Genomic DNA, 24,228 nt, shown 5'->3' on the forward strand with positions numbered 1-24,228 from the left:
TGTATGTATCGTGTAGTTTATGTATCGTATGTCTCAGGCAGGGCTTTTCAACCTTTCCACTAATTGTACCACTTTGATCGCCTCAAAATTTTCAAGTACCACCAGTGTACCTCTGCAGTAGATTGTACCCAATCGGGCTTGGCTGTTTCCACCAAATCGGAGAGCCGCTACTGCGCATACGTGCACGCAAGTTGACAAGGAGCTTTTCAGGGGGCCCCAGCGCTGGATCCCTTCTACTGAGGAAGAAACGTCTTTAGTATCCAGAGCTTCACTATTGGTAGCCTCCCACTGTGCCCAGAGAGCTGGGCTGTGACTCGCCACAAAATTCAGCTCCCCCTCGCTGTGCTGCCTTGTGGAATAGTTCAGACCTCAGATCAGCGGTAACCCGGCTGCAGTGAAGAGACAGTCAGGCAAATGGTACACAGTGACGGCGCGTATATGTCAAATACAGGAAGTGGCCAGTGATGTCTGAACTCTTCTCCACTGATATGAGGTCTGAAGTATGCCACCAGGGCAGCATGGTGGGGGGTGAGTCGGGACAGGACCAGGACAAGCCACAGGCAGGCAATTAAGTGGCAGGCAAAACTGGGGCGTACCACCTGGCCAATAGTAAAGTACCACAGGTTGAAAAGCCCTGGTCTAGGGCCAATTTTGGGGGAAACCAATTAACTTATCTGTATGTGTTTGGGATATCGATGGAAACCCACGCAGACACTGGGAGAATATACTCAGTGCAGATAGTGCCCAGTCTGGTATATTACTTGTTTATCCTTGGCCTAATTAGCTTGCACAGTCATTATTGGTGCTAGAGGTGCTTCATTTGTTCTTGTTTGGGTTTCTTGCAGAAAACAGTTGTGCCAGGACAGATGCTGTATTCACTCCCTTTCCTGGATTCAAGAGCCATATAAAAGGTACAGTATCAATGAAGCAGAAGACCATACATGTCACATTGTGTCTGCATACGCGATGAGTACTGATGGCCACCTGTGACTCATAACTTGCTCAGTATTGCTTGTTCCTCACCATGTGTCCTCTCCTTCACTAAAGTGCATTACTATTGAGTTGAGTAATAACATCACCCCAGCATGTAGCGAAGCTAGCTACAGTAGTTATGGAAGTATGTGTGAGATGTTTGTATAGATTCTAAAACTAAGCTTTTGTACCAACCTCTAAAATTAAATTTTATCAAATGCTAAGAGAAAGCCAACCATAGGAAAGTATTTCTTCTTTTTGCATTGGTTCTTATTTACGTGGTGATTTTCTCACTGACGGCCTGTTCCTATGTTGTTCCTGTGTTGCCAGTAAAGCAAGTGCCGCAGTACTAAAACAGAATGCCAGGGACAATTCAGGAGTAACATTCACAAGCAGTGTTTGGACGTAGTGAATGCCTTTGTGTATGACATTTTCTCTGCAATTTTCCAGCATTACAATGGGCTGTACAAAAGTGCATTACATGCAGCAATGGGGAGCATAGATACATGAGCAGACTGTACAATCAGGACAACCAGTGACACAAGTACAGATACATACAATACATGTGTAGTTTGAATAACATCACCAGTACTGATAGATGTTCATTTGATAAATTGCACAGAACCCACAAAACTAAAGGGGAGGTCTGTTCCTGCCCCCTTTTAATGTGGGGATTATGCAATCCAAGCAGTATAAACCTCCCCACACGTAGAGCCTAAAGGTGGCCACACACCATACAATTAAAAGATCCAATTTTTTGATTGATAAACCCGATCAAATTTCCTTTTTTTTTTTCCCCGTTTTTTGGTGATTGGACATGTTGAAAATTTCAAACCAACTTTATCAAGAATTGTATGGTGTGTAATGGATTGTCAATAACTTGATGTACTGTTCCAAACAATTTTTTCTGAGCTTTCAATTATTCAGGATTGCGGAAAAATTTAACATAGGTGTGTGGCACATTGGTCAGATTTTTAAATTGTTACAATCGGTCAGAAAAATTGATTGCTATTCTTGAGTTGAACAGATATTTAAAAATTTGTATGGTGTGTGGAACTTTTTAATCCAACTCCTCCAAGCTAGATGCTTCAGATCACGTGATCAAAACTGCTAACCTACTATGCATTGTGATCACTAAGCTGTTAGTTGGAATTTTTAGATCTGTGCCAGGATGGGGGCTGTTAATTATGTGGGCAGCAAATATAATTTTGCAGTTTGAGTTATTTGGTGTTCAGTAATTCTTGGATTACAAAAATGAAAGTAACTGTTTGAATGTTTTCATTCTAGTTTCCAGGGTTGTGAATGCTTATGGGCCTCAGACTAGGAGGAGTGGATCATCTGCCGGCACTAGAGTGCACACTCTCCAAGGGGATTGTGGGAATGCATCTGTGGAAGAAAGGCTACAGAGCATGGAATGCCACTTACAGCTAAAGCCAGGTGATGAATGATATAGCAAGCTACTGTTAAACACTCTGTACTTTTGTATAAAATAATATCTCACACCATGTTCAAATACGGCTTGCATATGTGTAAATATAATGGTGTCTCTGTTTGGCATTATAAGGTTATGCCAGTCCTGGTGGATTGTTTCATGTTGACCCATAATAGCTTCAATTCAAAGCATTGTATGAAATGTTCTTGCCTACCTTTTAAAGAGAACCTGAGGTGGGGTTCTGACAATGAAATTCGCATACAGAGGCTGGGTTTGCCTATACAGCCCAGCCTCTGTTGCTATCCCGATAACCCATAAATCACAGCCGCGCTGTGCGGGCTGTGTTTACCTCTGTATTGTCGGTCTCTGCTCTCCCCCCGCCTCCTGCATAGCTCCGGTCCCTGCCCGCGTCCCTTCCCTCCAATCAGCGGGGAGGGAAGGGACGCGGGCGGGGACCGGAGCTATGCAGGAGGCGGGGGGAGCAGCAGACTGACAGTACAGAGGTAAACACAGCCCGCTGTGAAACGCTGCGTGTCGGCAGCGCGACTGATTTATGGGTGATCGCAGAGCGCAGGGGGGAGATCTGGATAGCAACAGAGGCTGGGCTGTATAGGCAGACCCAGCCTCTGTATACGGATATCATTGTCAGAACCCCACCTCGGGTTCACTTTAAAGAGACCTGAAGTAAACCTAAGCAATATAAACTAAAACCTACATCATCAGAAGCTGCCTTCAGTGGACACTGCATGACAAAACTGTTGTGTTCCGCAGATATGCCCTGATAGGGGAACTAAAGTAAGAGGTATACGGAGGCTGCCATATTTATTTCCTTTTAATCAATACCAGTTGCCTGGCAGCCCTGCTGGTCTATTTCTCTGCAGTAGTATCTGAATAACACCAGAAACAAGCATGCAGCTAGTCTTATCAGATCTAACTTTAAAGTCTGAAACACCTGATCTGCTGCATGCTTGTTCAGGGGCTATGGCTAATAGTATTAGAGGCAGAGGATCACCAGGGCTGCCAGGCAACTGGTATTGCTTAAAATTAAATAAACATGGCAGCCTCCATATACCTCTCTCTTCAGTTCCCCTTGAAGTCATGAGGAAGTTTCTGTGTCTGGAGAAAGACTTTTTCAAACCCCTGTAACGTGATTGGTGGCTTCACTGACCAATTGGGATCCTTAGGCACTCAGCTCAGTTATGTTGAATACACACAATGCTGTTTCACTTCCAATCAATAGGAAGCTGTTGATTATTTTCTTTATGTCCAATCTGTTCCCGTTTGATAACGGGACCAATTTTCCAAAGTTATCATGGGAAAATTGATCCCGTTATCGTATCCATCAGGAGCAGTTTGGACATACACGCATGATGCAACTTCCTGTCAGGTTACCCGTTGTTCGGACAGGAAATTGCATTGTGTATATTCAGCATTGCACTTTGGTTCATTACATCTGCTCAAAATTCTGAAGCTGCTGAAAATGTAGACTTGCAGTTTTCATGATGGGCATCCTCTGATAATGTTTGTCTTTTGCATTTTCTCCTTCCTAGTTTTGTTTCAGGGAAAACGTTAGCTTGCTTGGAATAACTTTAAAACTTTGAGGTCTTGATCAATAATTCAATATACTTGCTTTATTTATGTTACCTTTCAAGATACAGACGTGTCAACCACAGGATGACCGTGCAAGCTACTTCACTGCTTATAGCAATAGTATACAATCTGCAGTGTGCGCCTGAATAATGGATCTGAATCTTTCCCCACTGCTTCTCTACAGGGCAACATTGGCTCTCTGCACTCATTGTCACTGTATTCAAATTGTGGTAAGAAGTTCATACACTGAATATAGATACGGACTGCTGCAGTCTTTTTTTTTTTTTTTTTTTTTTGCAGTGTAAATGGTGGCAGGATATAAACGTGTATTGTAGAACAGAAGCAAAATCTTCAATAAAAGTACATTGCATTGTTGATCAAAGCCTTGTTTTAAGCTATTTTAGCAGCGTATAAGTACACAAACACCTTTAACTGTCTGCTGCCACCTCCTTGCTAATCTCTCCATATAGTTGTGCCAAACGGATCTGCCAATGTCACACACATACACTTCCTCCTTCACTTATTCTTTAAAGGACAACCGAGGTGACATTATGAGATAGACATGTGTATGTACAGTGCCAAGCCTACAAATGACTAAGCTGTTCCTTTTTTCTTTCCCTGCCTGAATGAGTTAATCAGGTATGCAACTGACGGTTTCTGCCTGGGTCAGACTGTAGCATAACCCTCACTGATAAGTAATTAGTCATAAAACACATTCCTGTCAGTAAATGGCTTCTAAGAGCAGGAAAGCGATATAGGGTCAATAATTCAGATTTGAGCTCTGGCATACTTCAATGCATGTATCATTGAGCAGAGACTATGAAACTGAAAAAAAAAACTAGATTTAAATATAAAATAAAACTGTGTGATATCTAAAAAAAAAAAAAAAAAAAAAGTCATTTTAGGAGACTGAGGATAGATGCAATTGTTTATCTCATCAGTTAATTTTCACCTCTGATGTCCTTTTAACCTCCCTGGCGGTATGATCCGTGCGGCTACGCGGCCGCGGGAGGGATTTTTTCCACCTTTTTTTAAAATTTATTTAAATACATGCTTCCCCCTCCCTGCGGCGTCCCCCTGTAGCCTCAGATCGCCGCCGGCACCACTTGCCCATAAGGAAATCCCGTTTTGAATGGGATTTCCTTGAGGGCTTCCCCCGTCGCCATGGCGACAAATGCAGTGACGACATCATGACGTCACAGGGAGTCCCGATCCACCCCATAGCGCAGCCTGGCTGCGATTGGCCATGCTGCGCAAGGGGTATGCGGTGGGGGGGGGGGCCGGTATCGCGGCGGGTAGCGGGGCGGCGGCAATTGCAACAAACCCGAAGCTAGCAAAGTGCTAGCTACGTGTTTGAAAAAAAAATTATGCAAATCGGCCCAGCAGGGCCTGATGAATCCTCCGCGGCGGCTTACGCCGTGTCCAGCACGGGGTTACCGCTAAGGAGGTTAAACGCTTGATGCAAATTCGTTTAACCATTCATTCTGCTGAAATGCATGCGAGCCAGTTTAAATTACTCAATGGATGGCATCAGCTGAAAAAAGCAGTTCAGAGTGGTGTACATACAGCCAGACACTGAGAGCATGGAACGCTGGACCCCAATATTAGGTGGGTAAAACTCATCATTTTATGGTGCATGAGAAAATGATTGGTATGGTATTAATCTTGGATAAGCCAACTTGTTTTGAAAATAATTTGGATAATCCGCTCAAGGCGGAGTGCTGCCTTCATTCAGACACTGAGAGGAAGAAATTAAAGGGGAACTGAAGTCAGAGGTATACGGAGGCTGCCATATTTATTATCTTTTAATCAATACCAATTGCCTTGTAGCCCTGCTGGTCTATTTCTCTGCAGTAGTATCTGAATAACACCAGAAGCAAGCATGCAGCTAGTCTTGTCAGATCTGACTTTAAAGGGAATCAGAGATGAATGTTTCACACAAAATAAACATATCAGTCGATGGCTTGTAAAGAATAAAAGCTGTCCCTGATAATTTCGCCACTCTGGTGTGCCTTTTTTAGTGTTTTTTTTTTATCCATTATTGCTCCAGGAAAAATCCAATATGGCTGCCAGCTCATATCCCTACTGCTTCCGGGTTATGAGTTGTTCTGGATGTGCAGTCTAGGCTATATGAGAAAGGCTGCTGCAGCCTTTCATCTGTGTGCTTTCATTTTGGTATGATGTGCAGCTGCCTGTAGGAAGTGTCTCTCATAGGAATGAAACTGCAGTCATCATTATCTATGCAGAGTGCACACAGAGCACACAGATCATATTGCAGCCACACTTGTCTGTTTCAGAGCTTCTCTCTCAGCAGAAGCAACCCCTCCTATGTCATCACAGCTCTCAGTATGCAAAGCAGCAAAGCTGAGCCAGGAGGGGGCAGCCTTTGGCTTGAAAAGACTCCACAGAAGCTATAATGTTTCCAGGTCAAACCTAGACTGAAGGCTCAGTCGGGGATTCTTATCACAGCTGATAACATACTAATTAAGCTGATAAGAATGAAACTAAAAGCCGGGTAGCTGTTTACTGTCATGGTCCCACTGATAAATGTAGTAAAATACATGAGGGTGCTTCGTCTCTGGTTGAAACGCCTGATCTGCTGCATGCTTGTTCAGGGGCTATGGCTAATAGTATTAGAGGCAGAGGATCAGCAGGGCTGCCAGGCAACTGGTATTGCTTAAAATGAAATAAACATGGCAGCCTCCATATACCTCTTCAGTTTCCCTTTAAAGCTCAAGTTTAAAAGCAGTGCAGAGTGCACACCTTGTTGCCCCTTTCACACTTGCCTAGGATTCCTGCATTGTGTTCCACTCCATTGCCACAAGGGGCCCGCAAAGGCTATGAAGCCTTTCACACTTAATGTGGCCCATTGCGTTGTGCCGCTTGGCCAATGCAGGTGCAACAGCATTGAAGTCAATGGGCAATGCATACATTTAAAAAATGTTGGCGGCGTGCATGTACAGAACGGAATCCCAGTAACAAACTTCCTGTCCAGCAGGGGGTACAACACCGGGTGTGAGGGGGCGATATGCAAATTACCCTGTCAGTTTACATTGCCGCAGGGTTATATATTTGTGATTTTGTATGTTGCGGTCCGATGGGGTGGGGAATCACACCGCAACACACATTAGTGTGAAACCAGCCTCCAAGAAACTGGAGAGTAGATGCAATAGGGCCAGCCTTGTATCAGTACAGGAGGGGGATAATAGAAGCACAGTTTGGGAAAGAGACGCCCTGGTGTATAAAAGCTTTTAAAAGCAGTTGAAAATTAGAAAAGAAACGAGGTAGCTTACCTCAATGATGAAATCTTTATGGTAATAAAAGATTTTATTTTGCACAGGCAACGTGTTTCGCAGGTCTGAGCCCGCTTCCTCAGGCCAATAACGGTGCCAAATGAAAGAATTCAATCTAGCATAGGGAGCATTCCTATGCTAGATTGAATTCTTTCATTTTTATACACCAGGGTGCCTCTTTCCCAAATTGTACATACTAGACCCCCTACACATCCTGTTCGAGGGGTGGAGACAGAACACGCGTAGTTTTTACCACGGTGGACATCTGTCCCTTTTTTTTTTTCCCCAGGAGTCAGGGCCGGCGCTACCATAGAGGCAAAGGACCCCAGAGCCTGTAGGGGCCCCCTAAGTTGTCTCCCCCAATTTATCTGTTGCTCCCCAGCCCCTGGCTCAGGGGTCCTGTGTGGAAATTTGGCTGCAACAAAGGGTCCCTACTGCCGATTTTTAGTTGTGGGGTGTTGAGGGGCCCCAGAGTCAATTTTGCCCGGGGCCCCATTGTTTCTAGAACCGGCCCTGCCAGGGGTGCGACCAAAGCCAGTTCTGAAAGGGCCACCCCGAGTGGAGACAGGTTTAAGATCTCCACTTGCTTCCTCTGGTCTGTTGCCCCCCTGTAACCCTCCTTTGTGAGTAGTGCTTTAATTGTCTTTATATTTATACTCAACATACCACACTATTGGGCTCCCGCTTTTGTCTCCTGTGTGTCTTCCTACAAGGTGCCAAGACACTTCCACTACACTAGGGATAATAGAAGGTTCTGCTTGGACTGTGGCAGAGACACTTCAGTTGTAACACTGGATAGTTGATGCTTTGCCTGGAGCCCAGCTTTAACTACAGGTGCTCTTATCAGCTTGAGCTGGGAGTATACTTGACATGCCGCAAATGTATCCAAGGCATATGTGTTGCCCGAATGTATTTCTCCCCATTAAGCAAACTGAGTGTATTTTGAAAAGGTGGTGTGTGTATATATCTATATATAAAGACATGCAGGCATGAGGGGCACTCTATGCTTATTTACACTCATTATGAGTTACTCTGTAAACACTTGACCAGCATTAAGGGTTACTTGTTAATAATGGAGTACTTGGTGAGAGAAAGTAGGCAGAACCTGCATTCAAAAAATGAAATGCATTCAAGTATTTTTCCTTGCTCAATTTTAGATTAATATAATTAAATAACTTATTTTGTTTTCAGTAAAGTGCTAAATGGCTCCTCCTTATTACCATAAGCTGTGATTTCACAACCTTGCGTAGCCAGCAACTCCTTTCTCAATGGAGAAACTACAGTGCACCGCAAAGAATGTTCATTTTTCCTTCGGTGTTAAAGTGAACCTGCGTCCAAATCTGCTGAAAGAAAAACCTGAAGTAAAAATAAATGGAGATTAACTGTACATCTATCGACCTAGCCCTAAATAGGACTTGGCATCCCATATTCTAATTTTGGGTCCAAAGATTAACAGTCTAGGTTTGAAGATTCAATTGTCATCTGCTGCTTCACTTAAGGTGCGTACACACATGCGACTATAGTCGTTTGTAACGATCGTTCCCCGATCTTTACCAACGACGATTGTTACAAAAAACGAACCAACGACTATTAAGGCAAACAACGAACGAGGCAAATCGCTACAAAACAAAGTTCTGTCTTGGCGGATTTTTACCACCGACGATCGTTAGCAAAAGTGGTACATCGTTGGAAACGATCGTTCGTACCAGGCTGGACATGCGTATTTCACTTTTTCTCCAAGGAACTTTACAATTTTATGCGCAGGCGCATTAAGTGCTTTTACGTGGTGTAACGTTCGTTCTAACGATGTGATCGTTACACACTTTTTACAACTAACTTTACTTCGGTCGTTCTTTCGTCAATTAAAAGTTCGTTCGTCGTCCTATGTGTGTACGTAGCATTAGTTTCTTAAGCTCACATGGAAACTAATAATGACTTGTTAAAGTGGAACTCTTGCACAGCACTCAATGAAAAGTCTTTATTCCATATATTGTTGCTGAAAAAAAATCCACTGCTTTTTATTTGTGTAGCCAGATTAACCTGTTTTATCATTAGCTGTGACTAGACTGCAGAAAAGGTCTGTCTGTAGAGCAGCAGTTCTCTCCTCATACATAAACACCGAGACTTAACCCTTTCTTTCCTCCCTAGAAACGTCTTTTTTTTTTTTTTTTTTTTTTTTTTTTTTTTAGGATTTCTATAAATTCTAATCAAGGATTTTTTTTCCTCACAAAGGTTATCATGTGAAGTTATTGTTTTTCATATCTGTCTTTGTGTTTAGGAGGACCTGTACCTAAAGATATTTACTTGAGAATTAAGAAGCTGGAAGACAGAATCTTGGAGCTAGAAAGCATCTCCCCTGAGTATTTCCAGTCCACAGTGAGTAGCTGTTGTGGGATATTGTGGAGCTTTACTTGTTAATGTGTACCGGAGGTGATATGTGACATGATGAGATAAACGTGTATGTACAGTACAAAACCTTAATAACCAGGCTGTTTTACTTGGTTTATATTGCTGCCTGAAAGAGTTAATTTGTAGGCATGGAATTGACAGCTTCTGTCTTGTCGGTACCTTGTAGGGAATATAGTAAACCTCACTGATAAGCAAATTACAGCCATAAAAGTTTTCCTGGCTGAATACAACTCTTGAGGGCAGGGAGCGATAAAATACACAAACTATTGACCTTTTTCTTTATTTTTTTTTAACTCTGGGACACTTAATAGGCTGCCACTGATTAGAGACAGTACAACATTCAACCTCATTTGTGAATGTTTAGTAAATATAACCATGGGAAACTTAAAAAGTCATTTTTAGGAGTAGGAGGATAAATATAATTGTTTACCTCCTCAGTTTATTTTCACCTTGGGTACACTTTAAAGAGAACCCTGAGTCGGGGTTCTAACAACAAAATCCCCATACATAGGCTGGGTCTGCCTATAGAGCCCAGCCTCTGTTGCTAGTCAGATTCCCCCTAAGCGCCCCCTCTGCTCAGCGAGACCCCATAAATCACAGCCGCGATGTGCGGGCTGTGTTTACCTCACTGTCAGTCTCCGCTCTCCCCCGCCTCATGCATCGCTCCGGTCCCCGCCCGCGTCTCTTCCCTCCAATCAGCGGCGAGGGAAGGGACGTGGCCAGGACCGGAGCGATGCAGGAGGCGGGCTAGCCGCGAGACTGGCATTAGAGAGGTAAACACAGCCCGCTGCGACACGCTGCGTGTCGACAGCGCGGCTGTGATTAATGGGGTCTCGCAGAGCGCAGGGGGGGCTTAGGGGGAATCTGACTAGCAACAGAGGCTGGGCTCTATAGGCAGACCCAGTCTCTGTATGGGGATTACATTCTCAGAACCCCACCTTGGGTTCTCTTTAAGGTCCTTGCCGCATGAAACTGGAACGGATCATGGCTTGCCGTTAACAGCATGAGTCCTGTCCCAGTGTTACCCGCAGATGCTTGATAAGGGCAACTTTTACATAAATAAAATGTATATTTACCAGCTATACATATTTTATTCATAATTTGATGTCTGTGTCCAGTGTGAGAAACGGAGGAAAAAACTGAATGCTACATTCTACCCAAACATATTGTAGCATGGGCAGGAAAATCATCATAATAAACTAGCTGAAGCCTTCTTCACACAGTCATTCACTGAATTCACACCGGCACAAGACGGCCCTCTTTATGAATCGGGTTAAGTAGTGTAACTGCAAGCAATATAATTTATGTAGAGTATTTAGTTTCACTAGCAAGCAAGTTTGCCTCAGGGAGCACTCCGCAAGTTGTATGTGTAGCAGTAGAAAATTGTCCAAATAGTAGCTTGTGTGATTATCACTTAATTGGGCAGAGTTCTGAAAACGCTAATAAATATGTATGCATCTGTATATAAAAAATGTGCGCTGAATTGCTGGCATTAGGTGAGCTTGAAGGGGCCAAATAAGAAGGTTAATGGAGATGCTGATTTGTTACTGATCAAGAGCATCTTGGATTCGCATTTGTTCAGTTCAGGTGAACTTCAGAGAAAACATTATTCATGGGTCCAGTGAACTAGGATTGAATAAGTGAGTACTCTCCTCCAGATTGGCCACCTCCGCTTGCATGTACTTTAAAGATTTGCTGACAGGATTTCAAAAAAGAGAATATTTTCTGTTAATTCATATTCTCATCTGTCCAAATAACCTCTAGTGTTTAGTAAAATTTTACTTTTGTGGCCATGACCTGGATAATTGAGAATAGGGCTGGCACCTGCAAAAAGGCAAACTGGGCAATTGCTCAGGGCCCCAGAGCTGGCTGACGAGCCCCCCTAGGTCTCTGCGGAAATGAATGGCGGTCCCCTGCCCACCCCCCACCCCCCGAACATAAAAGTTGCTGTGTCCCAAGAAATTGCATCCAACAGGAATGAAGGCAAAAGCAATTAGACTGATAGGTGAGCGTGCCGGACGGACAGGTGAGTTGTGCTGATGCAGATACACTGAGACCAGGACAACGGAGACCAGGGGAGGGGACTGACAACTGGTTCTGCTGCCCCAGGGGACCACCCAGTACGATCTGCGGCTGTTATTAGGAATAAAGTGTCCACCTAATAGAGAGAGAGAGAGAGAGATATCTGGGGGGGGTTATTAGGAATAAAGAGGCCACCTAATGGAGAGAATGTATGCTGGGGGGATCCATTAAATTTTTGCCCAAGGTCCCATTGAGCATAGAACCGGCTCTGATTGAGAACCTTGCATACACAGTACGCATTGTGACTATGGTGACTTTGCTGCGTGCTAGACTGTTTCTTTTACACAACTTTAGTTCTACTTTAAATCTAAGTGAAAGGATAAAGAAAAGTCTAAATTTTCACCTAAGATTTATATTCCTTTTTATACCTAAAATTACTGTCACACCTGGCTTCAAATTGCTTCACATTATTGTGCTCTGATGTTCCCTCCCCTACTGCTGCTGGAGATGAGGAAGACACAACAGACACAAAATTGTTAGTTGCTGCAGTGTGTTATTAGCTCGAGTCCTATAATCTTATACATTATTATCCCACGGTAGGCAGTCATGTCTGCACCTCCAGCGGTGGGATTCAAATTTATTCTAGTGTGCAGTATTTTTTGTGTATTCCACTCTGAGCTGATATGCACGTAATGCATTTGTTCTGTATTTTCTAACTTGAAATTGAATGAGCTCCTCTTCATAGCGATAAAATAACGGGTTACATGTTAAATCCCACGTGCATAGTAAAGTTATGTTAGCTGGAAGTGTCTCTTTTTTTTTTTTTTTTCTCTTTTGTAAATGCACTGGTTGAAAGATGAACTCCAAGTATTTTTTTTTCTAAGTTTCATCCCTTAATTTAAATAGGAGTATCAAAAGATGGATAAATGTATTTTAAAATGTTCCGGAGACAGAGGTGGGGGGAAAATTCATACTTACCTGGGGCTTCCACCAGCCCCCTTCAGACCTTTGGCTCCCTTGCCGTCCTCCCAGGTCGCCTCAATCTGCCAATTGAGTTCTTTGAAGTTTTTCCAGTCGGCACATGCGCAGTTCGGGTACACGGTCGTGGCCATCGCAAACCTGTTGCCAGGAACTAGATGGGGGTGCGTGGCCAAGTCGCGCATGCGCCGTACACACCAAGCAGAGAAACTTCAGAGGACCCTAACAGCGGATCAGAGAGGCCCAGGAGGACGGCAAAAGAGCCAAAGGTCTGAAAGGGGCAGGAGGAAGCCCCAGGTATGTATACATTTTCCTCCCAGCGTCGTCTCAGGTTCCCTTTAGTAGATTTTTTTTAATTTTTTTTTTTTTTTTTTTGACTAGCTCTGTGTTTCATTATCAGTTCATATAATAATTGCACAGCTGCATTCATGGAGTAAAAGCCGGTTCACATGTACTTCTACAAGTGGTGCGTTTAGACAACGCTAAACGGTTTTCTGCAACCGAGCACAAAAGCATTTGGCATCGGTTCCGGATGTTCCATTGTTACAATTTGAGCTCCATGGGGGCGTGGAATCTCCAAACACATGCAGCCTCCCAGAAATTTTGTTCGTTCACGCAAATGACGATAAACACATTGAGGTGAACGCTCTCATTATTAGATGTAGTGCAGGTCACCATAAAACCTATTACCACAAAACTAAAATTGGTAGCAGAACAGCATTCAAATAGTTAACACAGCACTTTTAGTGGGCAGCTTCTGGCCCCATATTGGCATGCAAAGATGTGATATTTTATTCTTTTGTTTACTAATTGTAGCTCACAAAGGAATGTAAACATTAGCAGTGTGCTGGAACTGAGCTGCCACACATACTAAAAATGGAGACAGCTGAGAAATGCTCACTATATAGATTTTAATGTATAAATACAGCAGCTATGCAATAAAATGCAATGGCAGCTTTCAGAGCAGATAAACTGTACTTTGGAAACTTGTAAATTGTAAACAGACAACTTGTGCACAAAAGCAACTATGGGTAATATAAAATAGGAAAACACATTTTAAGATGTGTCAATGTTTTCAAACCTTTTCTTCTCAATCTGGAATGATGCAGAGATCAGGAATGTTAAGTGAAATCAATGTAATGATATTTTTTTTTTTTTTTTTTTATTTGACACTGATATGTTTTCTTTTTAGGATATATCAAGCAAGCGGAAGAAAGTCCAGTTATCGCAGGTAAATGTATTTTCTTAGGTACTCATCTGTGTAAGAGGATCTGTCTGAACAGTTACGAGTAGCTGTTTAGCCTTTTGGTTTTAAAGCGCCCTCTTGTGGGAACATATTGTTGTTGATGGCAGAAGAAAAGCTGGGAGAAGGAACTGAGGTCATGTCCACATGTGCCTTATTTTATCCGGCAAAATAATTAAGTGAACCTGTGTTCGGTTTTCACTGTTACAATTTGCAGCATCAGTGGCATGCAAAAACTTCTAGGGGGATCGCATGAATGATTAGATGCCCTGGTAGCTCGCAACGCTAGGCAGTCTAATAAAGCAAACATGTTAGCCCAGCCACTTCCACATTCTTTAGACCCAAGATTGGTTAATGAAGTTATCAATCCTAGTCATAGGACCAATCATTAAAGAGGAACTTCAATCCAGGATTGAACTTCACTCCAATCAGTAGCTGATGCCTCCATTCCCAGGAGAAATCTTTACCTTTTCTCAAACAGATCATCAGAGGGGTTTGTATGACCGATATTGTGGTGAAACCCCTCCCACAGTGTAATGTCATCACCATGGTCCTGACCAGTGATGGGCTTTCGAGTAAATCCAAGTAGCAAGCTACTCGTAATTGAAATGCTAATGACCCGCTGATTAAACAGCTGAGACCACAGGGTACGGGTGGGGGGGTGAACTTACCCAGAAGTCTTCGAGGTTGTCTGCTCTCCATAGGCGAACTGTTGGCCGCGTTCCATGACTCACTACCGGGCTTCCTCCTTAAAGCCGGAAAGAGTAAGCGCGGTAGTGAGTCATGGAATGCAGCCAATAGTTTGTCTATGGTGCGGAACGGATCGCAGACTATCCCGAAGACTTCTGGGTAAGTTAAACACCCCCCTCCCGCATCCTGTGGTTTCCGCTGTTTAAAGGGGCACCATGGCGGAAAATTGTAAAATTTCAAATATGTGCAAACAGTCAAATAAGAAGCACGTTTTTTTCCAGAGCAAAATGAGCCATACATCACTTTTCTCCTATGTTGCTGTCACTTACAGTAGGTAGTAGAAATCTGACAAGTGACAGGTTTTGGACTAGTCTAGCTCTTCATAAGGGATTCTCAGCAAGGCTTTTATTCTTTATAAAGATATTCCCTAAAAAGAATTTAAACAATGATGCTGGCCACCTTCCCTGCTCGCTACACAGTGTATTGGCAGTTGGACAGAGCAACTGCCATTCACTAAGTGCTTTTGAAAATAAATTAATCCCTGAGAACCCCCCATGAACAGATGGACTAGTCCAAATCCTGTTGCTTCTGTCAGATTTCTACTACCTACTGTAAGTGACAGCAACATAGGAGAAAAGTAATTTATGGCTCATTTTACTCTGGAAAAAACGTACTTTAATTGTATATGTTTGCACATATTTGAAATTTTAAAATTTTTCGACATGGTGCCCCTTTAATCAGCAGGTCATTAGCATTTCAGTTCCTTGCAAGCACCCATCACTGGTCCTTACAGCTTGGTGTCTGTGGACCTCATCACATTGTGGGAAATAATGTCTGTTTCCCTCTGTGCATAGAATTCTCAGTAAACGAACATTTCATACAGATCATCTGGCAGGACTAAAGATGCCACCACCAGTGACAAATTTCATAAGGTAAATCAGGGCGAAGAAAAAGTTTACAATGGGCAAACACTGACTTAATAATTTATAAGTGAAAATTTAAAAAAATTTGCAATTTTATTCTGTTACAGTGGTTTTCAAAAATATTCAGCCCCCTTGAAGTTTTCCACATTTTGTCACATTACTTCCACAAACATGAATCCATTTTATTGGAATTCCACGTGAAAGACCAATACAAAGTGGTGTACACATGAGAAGTGGAACGAAAATCATACATGATTCCAAGCATTTTTTACAAATAAATAATTGCAAAGTGGGGTGTGCGTAATTATTCAGCCCCCTTTGGTCTGAGTGCAGTCAGTTGCCCATAGACATTGCCTGATGAGTGCTAATGACTAGAGTGCACCTGTGTGTAATCTAATGTCAGTACAAATACAGCTGCTCTGTGACTGCCTCAGAGGTTGCCTAAGGCTCCATTCACACTTGCAAAACGCTAGCGGTTTTGGTAGTGTTTTGCTCAGGAGATTTTAGGCGTTTTAACGCTAAAAAAATCGCCATTCACACTTGGTGATTTTTTTTCACGATTAGCGCTTCTATAGCACTAAACGCGATCGCTTGAAAATGGTGCAGGCTACAAGTTTGCGTTTGGTGATTTGCGTTAATCGCTGGCGATTAACGCAGATCGCCCAAGTCAGATCGGGCCCATAGGGTATTAATGCACTAACGCTTTAAAAAGCTCTATCGCTTGAGCGGTTTGCCGAAATCGCCAGCAAAACGCTCAAGTGTGAATGGGGCCTAAGAGAATATTGGGAGCAACAACACCACGAAGTCCAAAGACAGAGACAGAGGTGCCGAGTGTTGTTTGTTTTGCTAGATGCTGTATCTCCTTTTTCTATTGCCTGAGGAAGCGGGCACTGACCCGTGAAACGCGTTGCTTTGTTTTATCTGGAGTTCGTTAATAGACTGAATGTACAGTCGTGTTGTGTCTGCTTGGAGGAGGTAAGTCCACCACTGCCTCCTCTAATTACCAAATTTTTGGCTTTTAAGCTCATTTAAAACCCCTTTTATCCTTTTGGCGCCTCTGTTCTCTCCTATATAATGAAGTCCAAAGAACACACCAGACAGGTCAGGGATAAAGTTATTGAGAAATGGTAAAGCATGCTTAGGCTACAAAAAGACAAAGCCGTCCAACTAAACTCACAGGACAAACAAGGAGAGCGCTGATCAGAAATGCAGTCAAGAGGCCCATGGTGACTTTGGACGAGCTGCAGAGATCTACAGCTCAGGTGGGGGAATCAGTCCATATGACAACTATTAGTCGTGCACTGCACAAAGTTTGCCTTTATGGAAGAGTGGCAAGAAGAAAGCCATTGTTAACAGAAAAGCATAAGAAGTCCCATTTGCAGTTTGCCACAAGCCATGTGGGGGACACAGCAAACATGTGGAAGAAGGTGCTCTGGTCAGATGAGATCAAAATGGAACTTTTTGGCCAAAATGCAAAATGCTATGTGTGGCAGAAAACTAACACTGCACATCACTCTGAACACACCATCCCCATTGTCAACTATGGTGGTGGCAGCATCATGCTCTGGGGGTGCTTCTCTTCAGCAGGGACAGAGAAGCTGGTCAGAGTTGATGGGAAGATGGATGAAGCCAAATACAAGGCAAACTTGGAAGAAAACCTCTTGGAGACTGCAAAAGACTTGAGACTGGGGCGGAGGCTCACCTTCCAGCAGGACAACGGCCCTAAACATAAAGCCAGGGCAACAATGCAATGGTTTAAAACAAAACCTATCCATGTGTTAGAATGGCCCAGTCAAAGTCTAGCTCTAAATCCAATTGAGAATCTGTGGCAAGATCTGAAAACTGCTGTTTACAAACGCTGTCCATTTAATCTGACTGAGCTGGAGCTGTTTTTCAAAGAAGAATGGGCAAGGATTGCAGTCTCTAGATGTGCAAAGCTGGTAGAGACATACCCTAAAAGACTGGCAGCTGTAATTGCAGCAAAAGGTGGTTCTACAAAGTATGGACTCGGGGCTGAATAATTACGCACACCACACTTTGCAGCTTTTTTTTTTTTGCTTTTTTTTTAATGTTTGGAATCCTGTATGCTTTTCGTTCCACTTCTCACGTGTACACCACTTTGTATTGGTCTTTCACGTGGAATTCCAATAAAATTGATTCATGTTTGGGGCAGTAATATGACAAATTGTGAAAAAACTACAAGGGGGCCCAAATACTTTTGCAAACCACTGTATTTTCACTACAGTTCCGCTTTTAAGCTCTGAGAGGATGTGGCTAAGCTGTAGTCAGAGGAGAATCCAGTTCTACAGTATTAGAATGCTCTGGAGACTTTGCTCCCTAGGGCATCCTGCAGAGCATCAAACACATGCAATCAGGAACAGCTAAATGGAGCGTGGCAGATATAGGCACCCGCTATGCAAACTGCAGCTACTAATAGCAGACACAAAGCATATCTGCAGTTGGCATAGCAGCGCCCATACAGTCGTGGGGATTTGGGGTGTAAGGGGGGGGGGTGTAGGAGATTAAGGTTAGAGGGGTTAATTTCCCACTGTGGAGGATTAAGACTAAGGCCTCAATTCACTAAGATCATGCTGGAGATAAGGCAAGAGAAAACTTACCTCCACACAGTAAGAGCGTTATCTTACCTCTTCATTCCTTAATTTACCTCCTCTGTAGTTATTTTTTCACGCAGTTAATTAACAGCCTGTCTATAACGTAAGAATTCTGGAGTTATTTTAAGGATTGAAGAGTTAACTTTAGGTTTGCCTGAGGTAAAATGTTTCCTGAATCTTACATGCCTCATCACCATGGCGATAACTATAGAAACGTTATTAAAGACAGGAGATAAGCTTAGTGAATTGAGGCCATTGTGCCCTAATATAAAACATGTTCTGTGTGTTTTGAATGGTGCAAGGAAACAGAACCTCTAATAGTCTGTTTTTATTTTTCCTGCTGTTTGGGTTTCCAGTGAAGCTTTCACTCACTTTCTGTTGCATTCATGTGCATCAAAAGACAGGAAGTGAAATCAGCGGCAGGGACCCACACCACAATAAACACTAAAAAAATGGATTCTATAGTGTGAGGATGAGGTTTTGAGACCTATGACTGTTGGGATAATTTCTTCTCTTACTCTTCCTGTCACAAAACCTGGAAGTTAGAGAATCTCTCTATTTGGAAGGCAGATACCGATAACAAGCTGACGGTGGTTTAAGCCCTTCTCCACATATATAAAACTAAGGACACATGCAATCTCTGTCATCCGCAGGGATCTGGAATTGGTCCCTTGGGTGACAGTTCAGGGGCCTGATGCTATACAGTAGTGTTCGAATTCAGGTTAGTAATTCACGTGAAGTGCAATGTGCACTTAAAGTGTAACCTAAGATTAAGGAATGCAAACGTTTTATACATACCTGGGGCTCGCTCCAGCCCCCTTTGGCCTGATCCGTCCCTCGTTGCTGCTCTCCTCCTCTTCCACCCTCTGTTATGGCTCCTGGTAACTTCGGGAGTCGGGGGCTTACTACACATGCACAGCCCACACACACGCAACCCGCCGTGCTTCCATCACCGGGAGCATTCTGCAACTGGTCAAAGTTACGAGGAATGTAGTGGAGGAAAAAGGCAATGGAGGACGGCGAGGGAGCGTTCAGGCCGAAGGGGGCTAGAGGAAGCCCCAGGTATGTATAAAACTTTTGCATTCCTTCATCTCAGGTACACTTTAAGTGAACTCCCCCGGACCTTTCTGGTAGCTGAAGTGTGGTAATGCGCGAATTTGGTTTTCCAAATTTCAATAACCCGGAGCCGCGATCCAGAAAGCTGTCCTGGTCGCGGCTTAGCTTCCGATTGGAGGAAGCTGGCGGAGAGCGGTGGGGGGAGCCTAGAGTAATGGAGGAAGAAATGCGGAGGACGATGATTGACAAGCTGCAGTTACACGAAAGGCTAATGAGAAACAGATTGTTGCTAGTCTGGTGCTATTTTCAGGGGGACAGCAGAGCCATGGGGGGGGGGGGGGGAGGGGCTAGCAACGGCAATAGAAGGACACAGGGGAATGGCATTGTGCACAGAACATGCCTCTGTGTCCTATTAGGTTTAAAAATTCCGCCTTGGGTTCTCTTTAATGGAGATGCAGCATCTCAGGACAGTACCCAATCTGGGGTGTTCAGTACAAACAGAGTTGTGTGGGTACCCTGTGTTGTCAGGAAATTATAATGGACTCCTTAAAGGAAACCTAAAGTAATCCAAAAAAAGCCAGTTTAACTTACCTGGAGCTTTTACCAGCCACCTGCAGCCGTCCTGTGCCGGAACAAACCTATCCTCCGGTCCCCTGCAGCGACCTACTTTTGTTTTCGGCAGCTCAGCCAGTTGATGGCCACTGCACCTACGCGGCCCTGGCTACGCATCCTTAATCACGCTCCAGTTGCCGGGAGCGTCCTGCAAATGCGCAAACTTGTGGAGCAGGAGAGAGGAGGAAGAATCACAGCATCGCCAACCTGCACTTCAATTCCTTATTCCGTACCTGCTGTGAAAAATTGTGATATGTACAGGAAACAGCTGTTCGCTGTTCAGTACCCTCTCTTACTGCAGACAATGGAGTAAAGAACCGAAGTGCAGGTTGGTGCTGTCGTCGCTCTTCCTATATCCTGCTCCACAGTCCATGACCACGAAAGATACCTAAGGCCCAGTGCACACCGAGCGGTTTTTGGAGCGATCCGCCGGCCGCATCCGCCTGGAAAAATGCTTGGCTAATGTATTGCAATGGGATGGTGCACACCGGCGGTTTGAGGGTTTTGCCAAGCCGCAAACGCGCCTCCTGCTGCGCGTTTGCGGTTTGCTAAAAAACCTCAAACCGCCGGTGTGCACCACACATTGAAATACAATAGCCAAGCGTTTTCACTGGCTGATGTGGCTGGTGGATCGCATACAAAATCCGCTTGGTGTGCACCCGGCCAAATATCTGCTCTCTGCTCCCAAAACCGCTAGCGTTTTGACTATCTGCTAGCGGTTTTGGTGTGCACTGGGCCTAAAGCGGAATTTCAGTCATTTCCTGTCTGATCCAGTAGATTATAACCATAAACAGGAGGCCATAAATTTGCACTAGACTGTATAGAAAATAATACTCATCTCTTTATTATATCAATTTCATATTTAAAACGCTTTAAAAAAAAAAAAAAAAAAAAAAAGGAACATACTAAGTGGTGGAGAGCATGCAATAATCAAATTCAGTAATCACGCATTGACAGGGCATCCTCAGTAATCCTCAAATAATATAAAATTGCTGGTATAATGACACAAGGAGCATAATTGGGGGAGGGGGGCTATTCAGATCCTCTTAAATAGTGAAAGTAAAGTGCAAGTGCATATATCCATCATATAAAAAAAAAAATATCTTGTAATTTGTGAATGTGTTATTTTGAGCAACAATATAAGTGCCTAGTGCTGAGACAAGTTGAGAAAGTCTGTGGTTGAATCATGATAGGCGATTACGGTGGTCCGACAGTGGCAGTTTCAACTCTAAGGGTCTCTCTCGGTGTCTTTCTCTCTCCCGCTCTCCTTTTCCCTCTCACTCTTCCTTGGTCAAGATTTGCAATGTTCTTCAAATAACCAATTATAAAAAGAAAAACATTCCTGTCCATCCACTCTAAAGTGACCCTGTTTAAAAAGATATGGAGTCTGCCATATTCATTCTCCTTTCAACCCCACTCGCCTTGGTGTCCTGCTGATATTTTAAGCTTCTGCTGTGTCGGAGTCATATGCTGGTATGGCCAGACTTAAGTCAGAGGACCCGATCTATATACTCGTTGTGGGTCAGGGGTTAAAATATTACAGGACTAGCAGGACAGCCAGGCGAATTGACATTATTCAAAAGGAAATAATTATGCCAGCCTCCGTATTGCTCTTAGATCACTTTGCATTTCAGCAACATTGGAAACTGTTAAAGAATTTTTTTTTTGTAATGACATACAATTACATAATGACCTGTGTAGCATTGATATGTTTGTAGCAATTTTTTTATTGAGTGGAAAAGCACTTTAAATATGTTTGTGTGCATTTAATGCTTTTCATTTCATATTTTCCAGAGATATTCTCTAGTGGAACTTGACCAGAAGATTGATGCACTCAGACAGTCCCTCCTACAGAAAAGCAAAAGGGGAATCTCTTGACAAGATGAAGTACTGTGCTAAACACTGACGTCTGGCTATCACTGCCTTTACTAGGTTGTCTCAGTTAACTCTGCCATTTTTCCTGTCCTTCCAACTTGACCCTTTGTTGTGTTGTGATAAGACGGTCGTCATACAAGGCTGAAAGGAGACACTGGTAGATGAATAAGAAGTAGAACCGAAAAATAAAGGATTTCTTTACTACATAAAATTGCATGAAGCTAAAAGCGGTAGAGTCACATTGACAGTATTCTTCACGGTTATTGAAAGTGGAGCTTAAAGGGAACCTGAACCGAGTAAAATTATTCAAAATAAACACGTCTGCAAGTGAATATTGCATACGTACCTTGCCGTCAGTTCCTCACATAAGCTCACCATTTTTTTTTCTAACAACGATTCCTTACAGTTCTGAGAAGATTTTGTCAGAACTGAAATATTACTTGCTGTCAGTTATTTTTCAGTTACTGTCAGTTATAGCTGAAAGGACAGCTGATGTGCAAGGTAATGTCCATGTTTCCCTATGGTTCAAGTGGGCAATATTACAGTTTAACAGTGCTGCTCAGGAAGCTGTTATGTAGCCATTTTTAAAATGGAGGATGACAAATTCCACTGATCACAGTGGACAAACGGGACGCAGGAGAGGAGAAAGAGATTGATGAGAAGATTATGCGGGAGGTAAGTATGACCTGTGTATGTTTATTTTGACTTATAACGTTCAGTTCAAGTTTGCTTTAAGTTTTCAAATGGAATGGCAATGCAAATAGTAGTCTGTCCATTTAATGTGAAAATGTTAATACAGTAAAATGTACTTACAGTGTAGCCTCCCCGATGCTGAAATTTTGAGAAGCACCTGGCTAATTAAGCCAAAATGTTTGCACAAATGCACAAAAGCTGTGAACTGCAGACCTATGGCCTCACAATACATTCTGTTGCTAGGAGGGGAGGGGGGTTAGGAGGGGAGGGGCAATGTGTCACACGGCGAAGTAGCTTCCAGTGGGAGATGCAAGAAAGATCTCTGTGATGCTTTGTGGAGTCAAGGCCATGACCATCTTGACTGAGGACCATTTAACGTGTGTACAGAGCTTTAAAGACGGGAGGGATTTTCTTTGGAAAAGGCACTTCTGTGCGAATAAATGTTTGTGAAATAAACCTTGTGAGGGGAGTGTAGGTATAGCATATAACAGACCAGAATCCTCATTCTCTCCTACTGGGTCCGCTATTTCATGAGTAAATTCACTTCTCTCTATCTCTATACTGGCTTCAACTCACTTATACCTAAACAAGGTTTGAAAGGCCTACTGGGAAAGTATAGTGATGTTTTTATCTTTTTCGCTATCGCCCTTACATATGTATTTTTTTTGTTTTTCGTTTTGTTTTTTTTATATCGGGGATGGTCAAACTGGGTGTGGCCTAAAGTTGGTAGACCACATGCAGCAAATATAGCCTCTCAAGACCCTTATGTTATACAAATGCATGAAGTCCACCAAGTAGTTTAGCAGTGTAGAAAGTGTATATTCTGCAAATTCCTCCTTTCACATAATAGAAATCTACTTGTGAGCTAATTGTCTTCATCCCAAAACTGGTGATAGGGCCATTACAGTGTTAGCCCTTCTGACGGATATGGGGCCAGATGTTTCAGCAAAATAACTCAAGTTTTCAGCACAGAAAAGTGTCTTGAACTGTGAGCTTCTTTAACTTTTGACTGTTCAGGGGCAGACTAAAAAATAAGTTGATGAAACTGCTGATCTCTGAGGCATGGATTCATTTTCATAGCTCATTCAGTTCCGCAGTGATGGTTGCTCATGGGAGTTCTCGTAAAGGCGTTTGGTCCAGACATCATCTTCTGTAGGACAGAAAATGGATTATGACCTTTGCCATTCTCCGTGTTAAATATGCATCTATGTAGATGTCATCTGTTTTAGTGTCTGATTTGTGAATACAACTGTAAAAAATATTTTGTACAAATGTGTCAATAAACCTGTAGTTTTTGCATCCACATTGTTGTTTTTTTTTTAATATCCTGCAGTCTTTAACCTCCCTGGTGGTAAGGATGAGGCTGACTCATTGTTAAAAAACTTGCTACAAACTTTATAGACGAGTTAGCATTGTCCATGCTGAAAACTGGCCTGGAAAGAGTTATAATAGTATATGTGCACCACCTACTGGCAGAAGGCACGTATTACAGCATTACAGAAAACTTCTGGAATCCCATACTGTATATTGTATAGAGAATGACACTTATTGCCACACTGGTCTGAACTCGGTGGACTATAACTACCACCATGGCTAAGAGTTGTGCAGCAGAGCAGAGTGTGTACAGTGCCCCAATGACAATCCCTAATGATTTGCCATGTCGGACCTTTAGCTATGCCTAAGCATGATCCAATGGCATTGTTCTTGGCACCTCCCAACCCGCTGGAAGCCACTAAGTCAGGTGCGCTTGTCGTCCCTACACCACCCGCGCATTGCAACAGAGGTGTCATCAGCCAAAGGCGACAGTGCACGAACACTGTACAGAAGT

The 24,228-nt window shown here is 43.2% G+C and overlaps 1 protein-coding gene across 1 annotated transcript in view; it reads left to right on the forward strand.

The window, feature by feature from the left end:
* MBIP (MAP3K12 binding inhibitory protein 1) overlaps window positions 1–23,703 on the forward strand; it is a 57,300-nt gene extending 33,597 nt beyond the window's left edge. Inside the window, 6 exon segments of the mRNA XM_068251906.1 lie at window positions 846–911; window positions 2,260–2,409; window positions 9,566–9,663; window positions 13,889–13,927; window positions 21,627–21,680; window positions 21,682–23,703. Coding sequence (XP_068108007.1) covers window positions 846–911; window positions 2,260–2,409; window positions 9,566–9,663; window positions 13,889–13,927; window positions 21,627–21,680; window positions 21,682–21,738 — 464 coding nt within the window. The 3' untranslated portion in view covers window positions 21,739–23,703.
* The last annotated feature ends 525 nt before the right edge of the window (window positions 23,704–24,228 follow it).

This window comes from Hyperolius riggenbachi, chromosome 9 (genome assembly GCF_040937935.1).
Source record: "Hyperolius riggenbachi isolate aHypRig1 chromosome 9, aHypRig1.pri, whole genome shotgun sequence".
NCBI lineage: Eukaryota > Metazoa > Chordata > Amphibia > Anura > Hyperoliidae > Hyperolius > Hyperolius riggenbachi.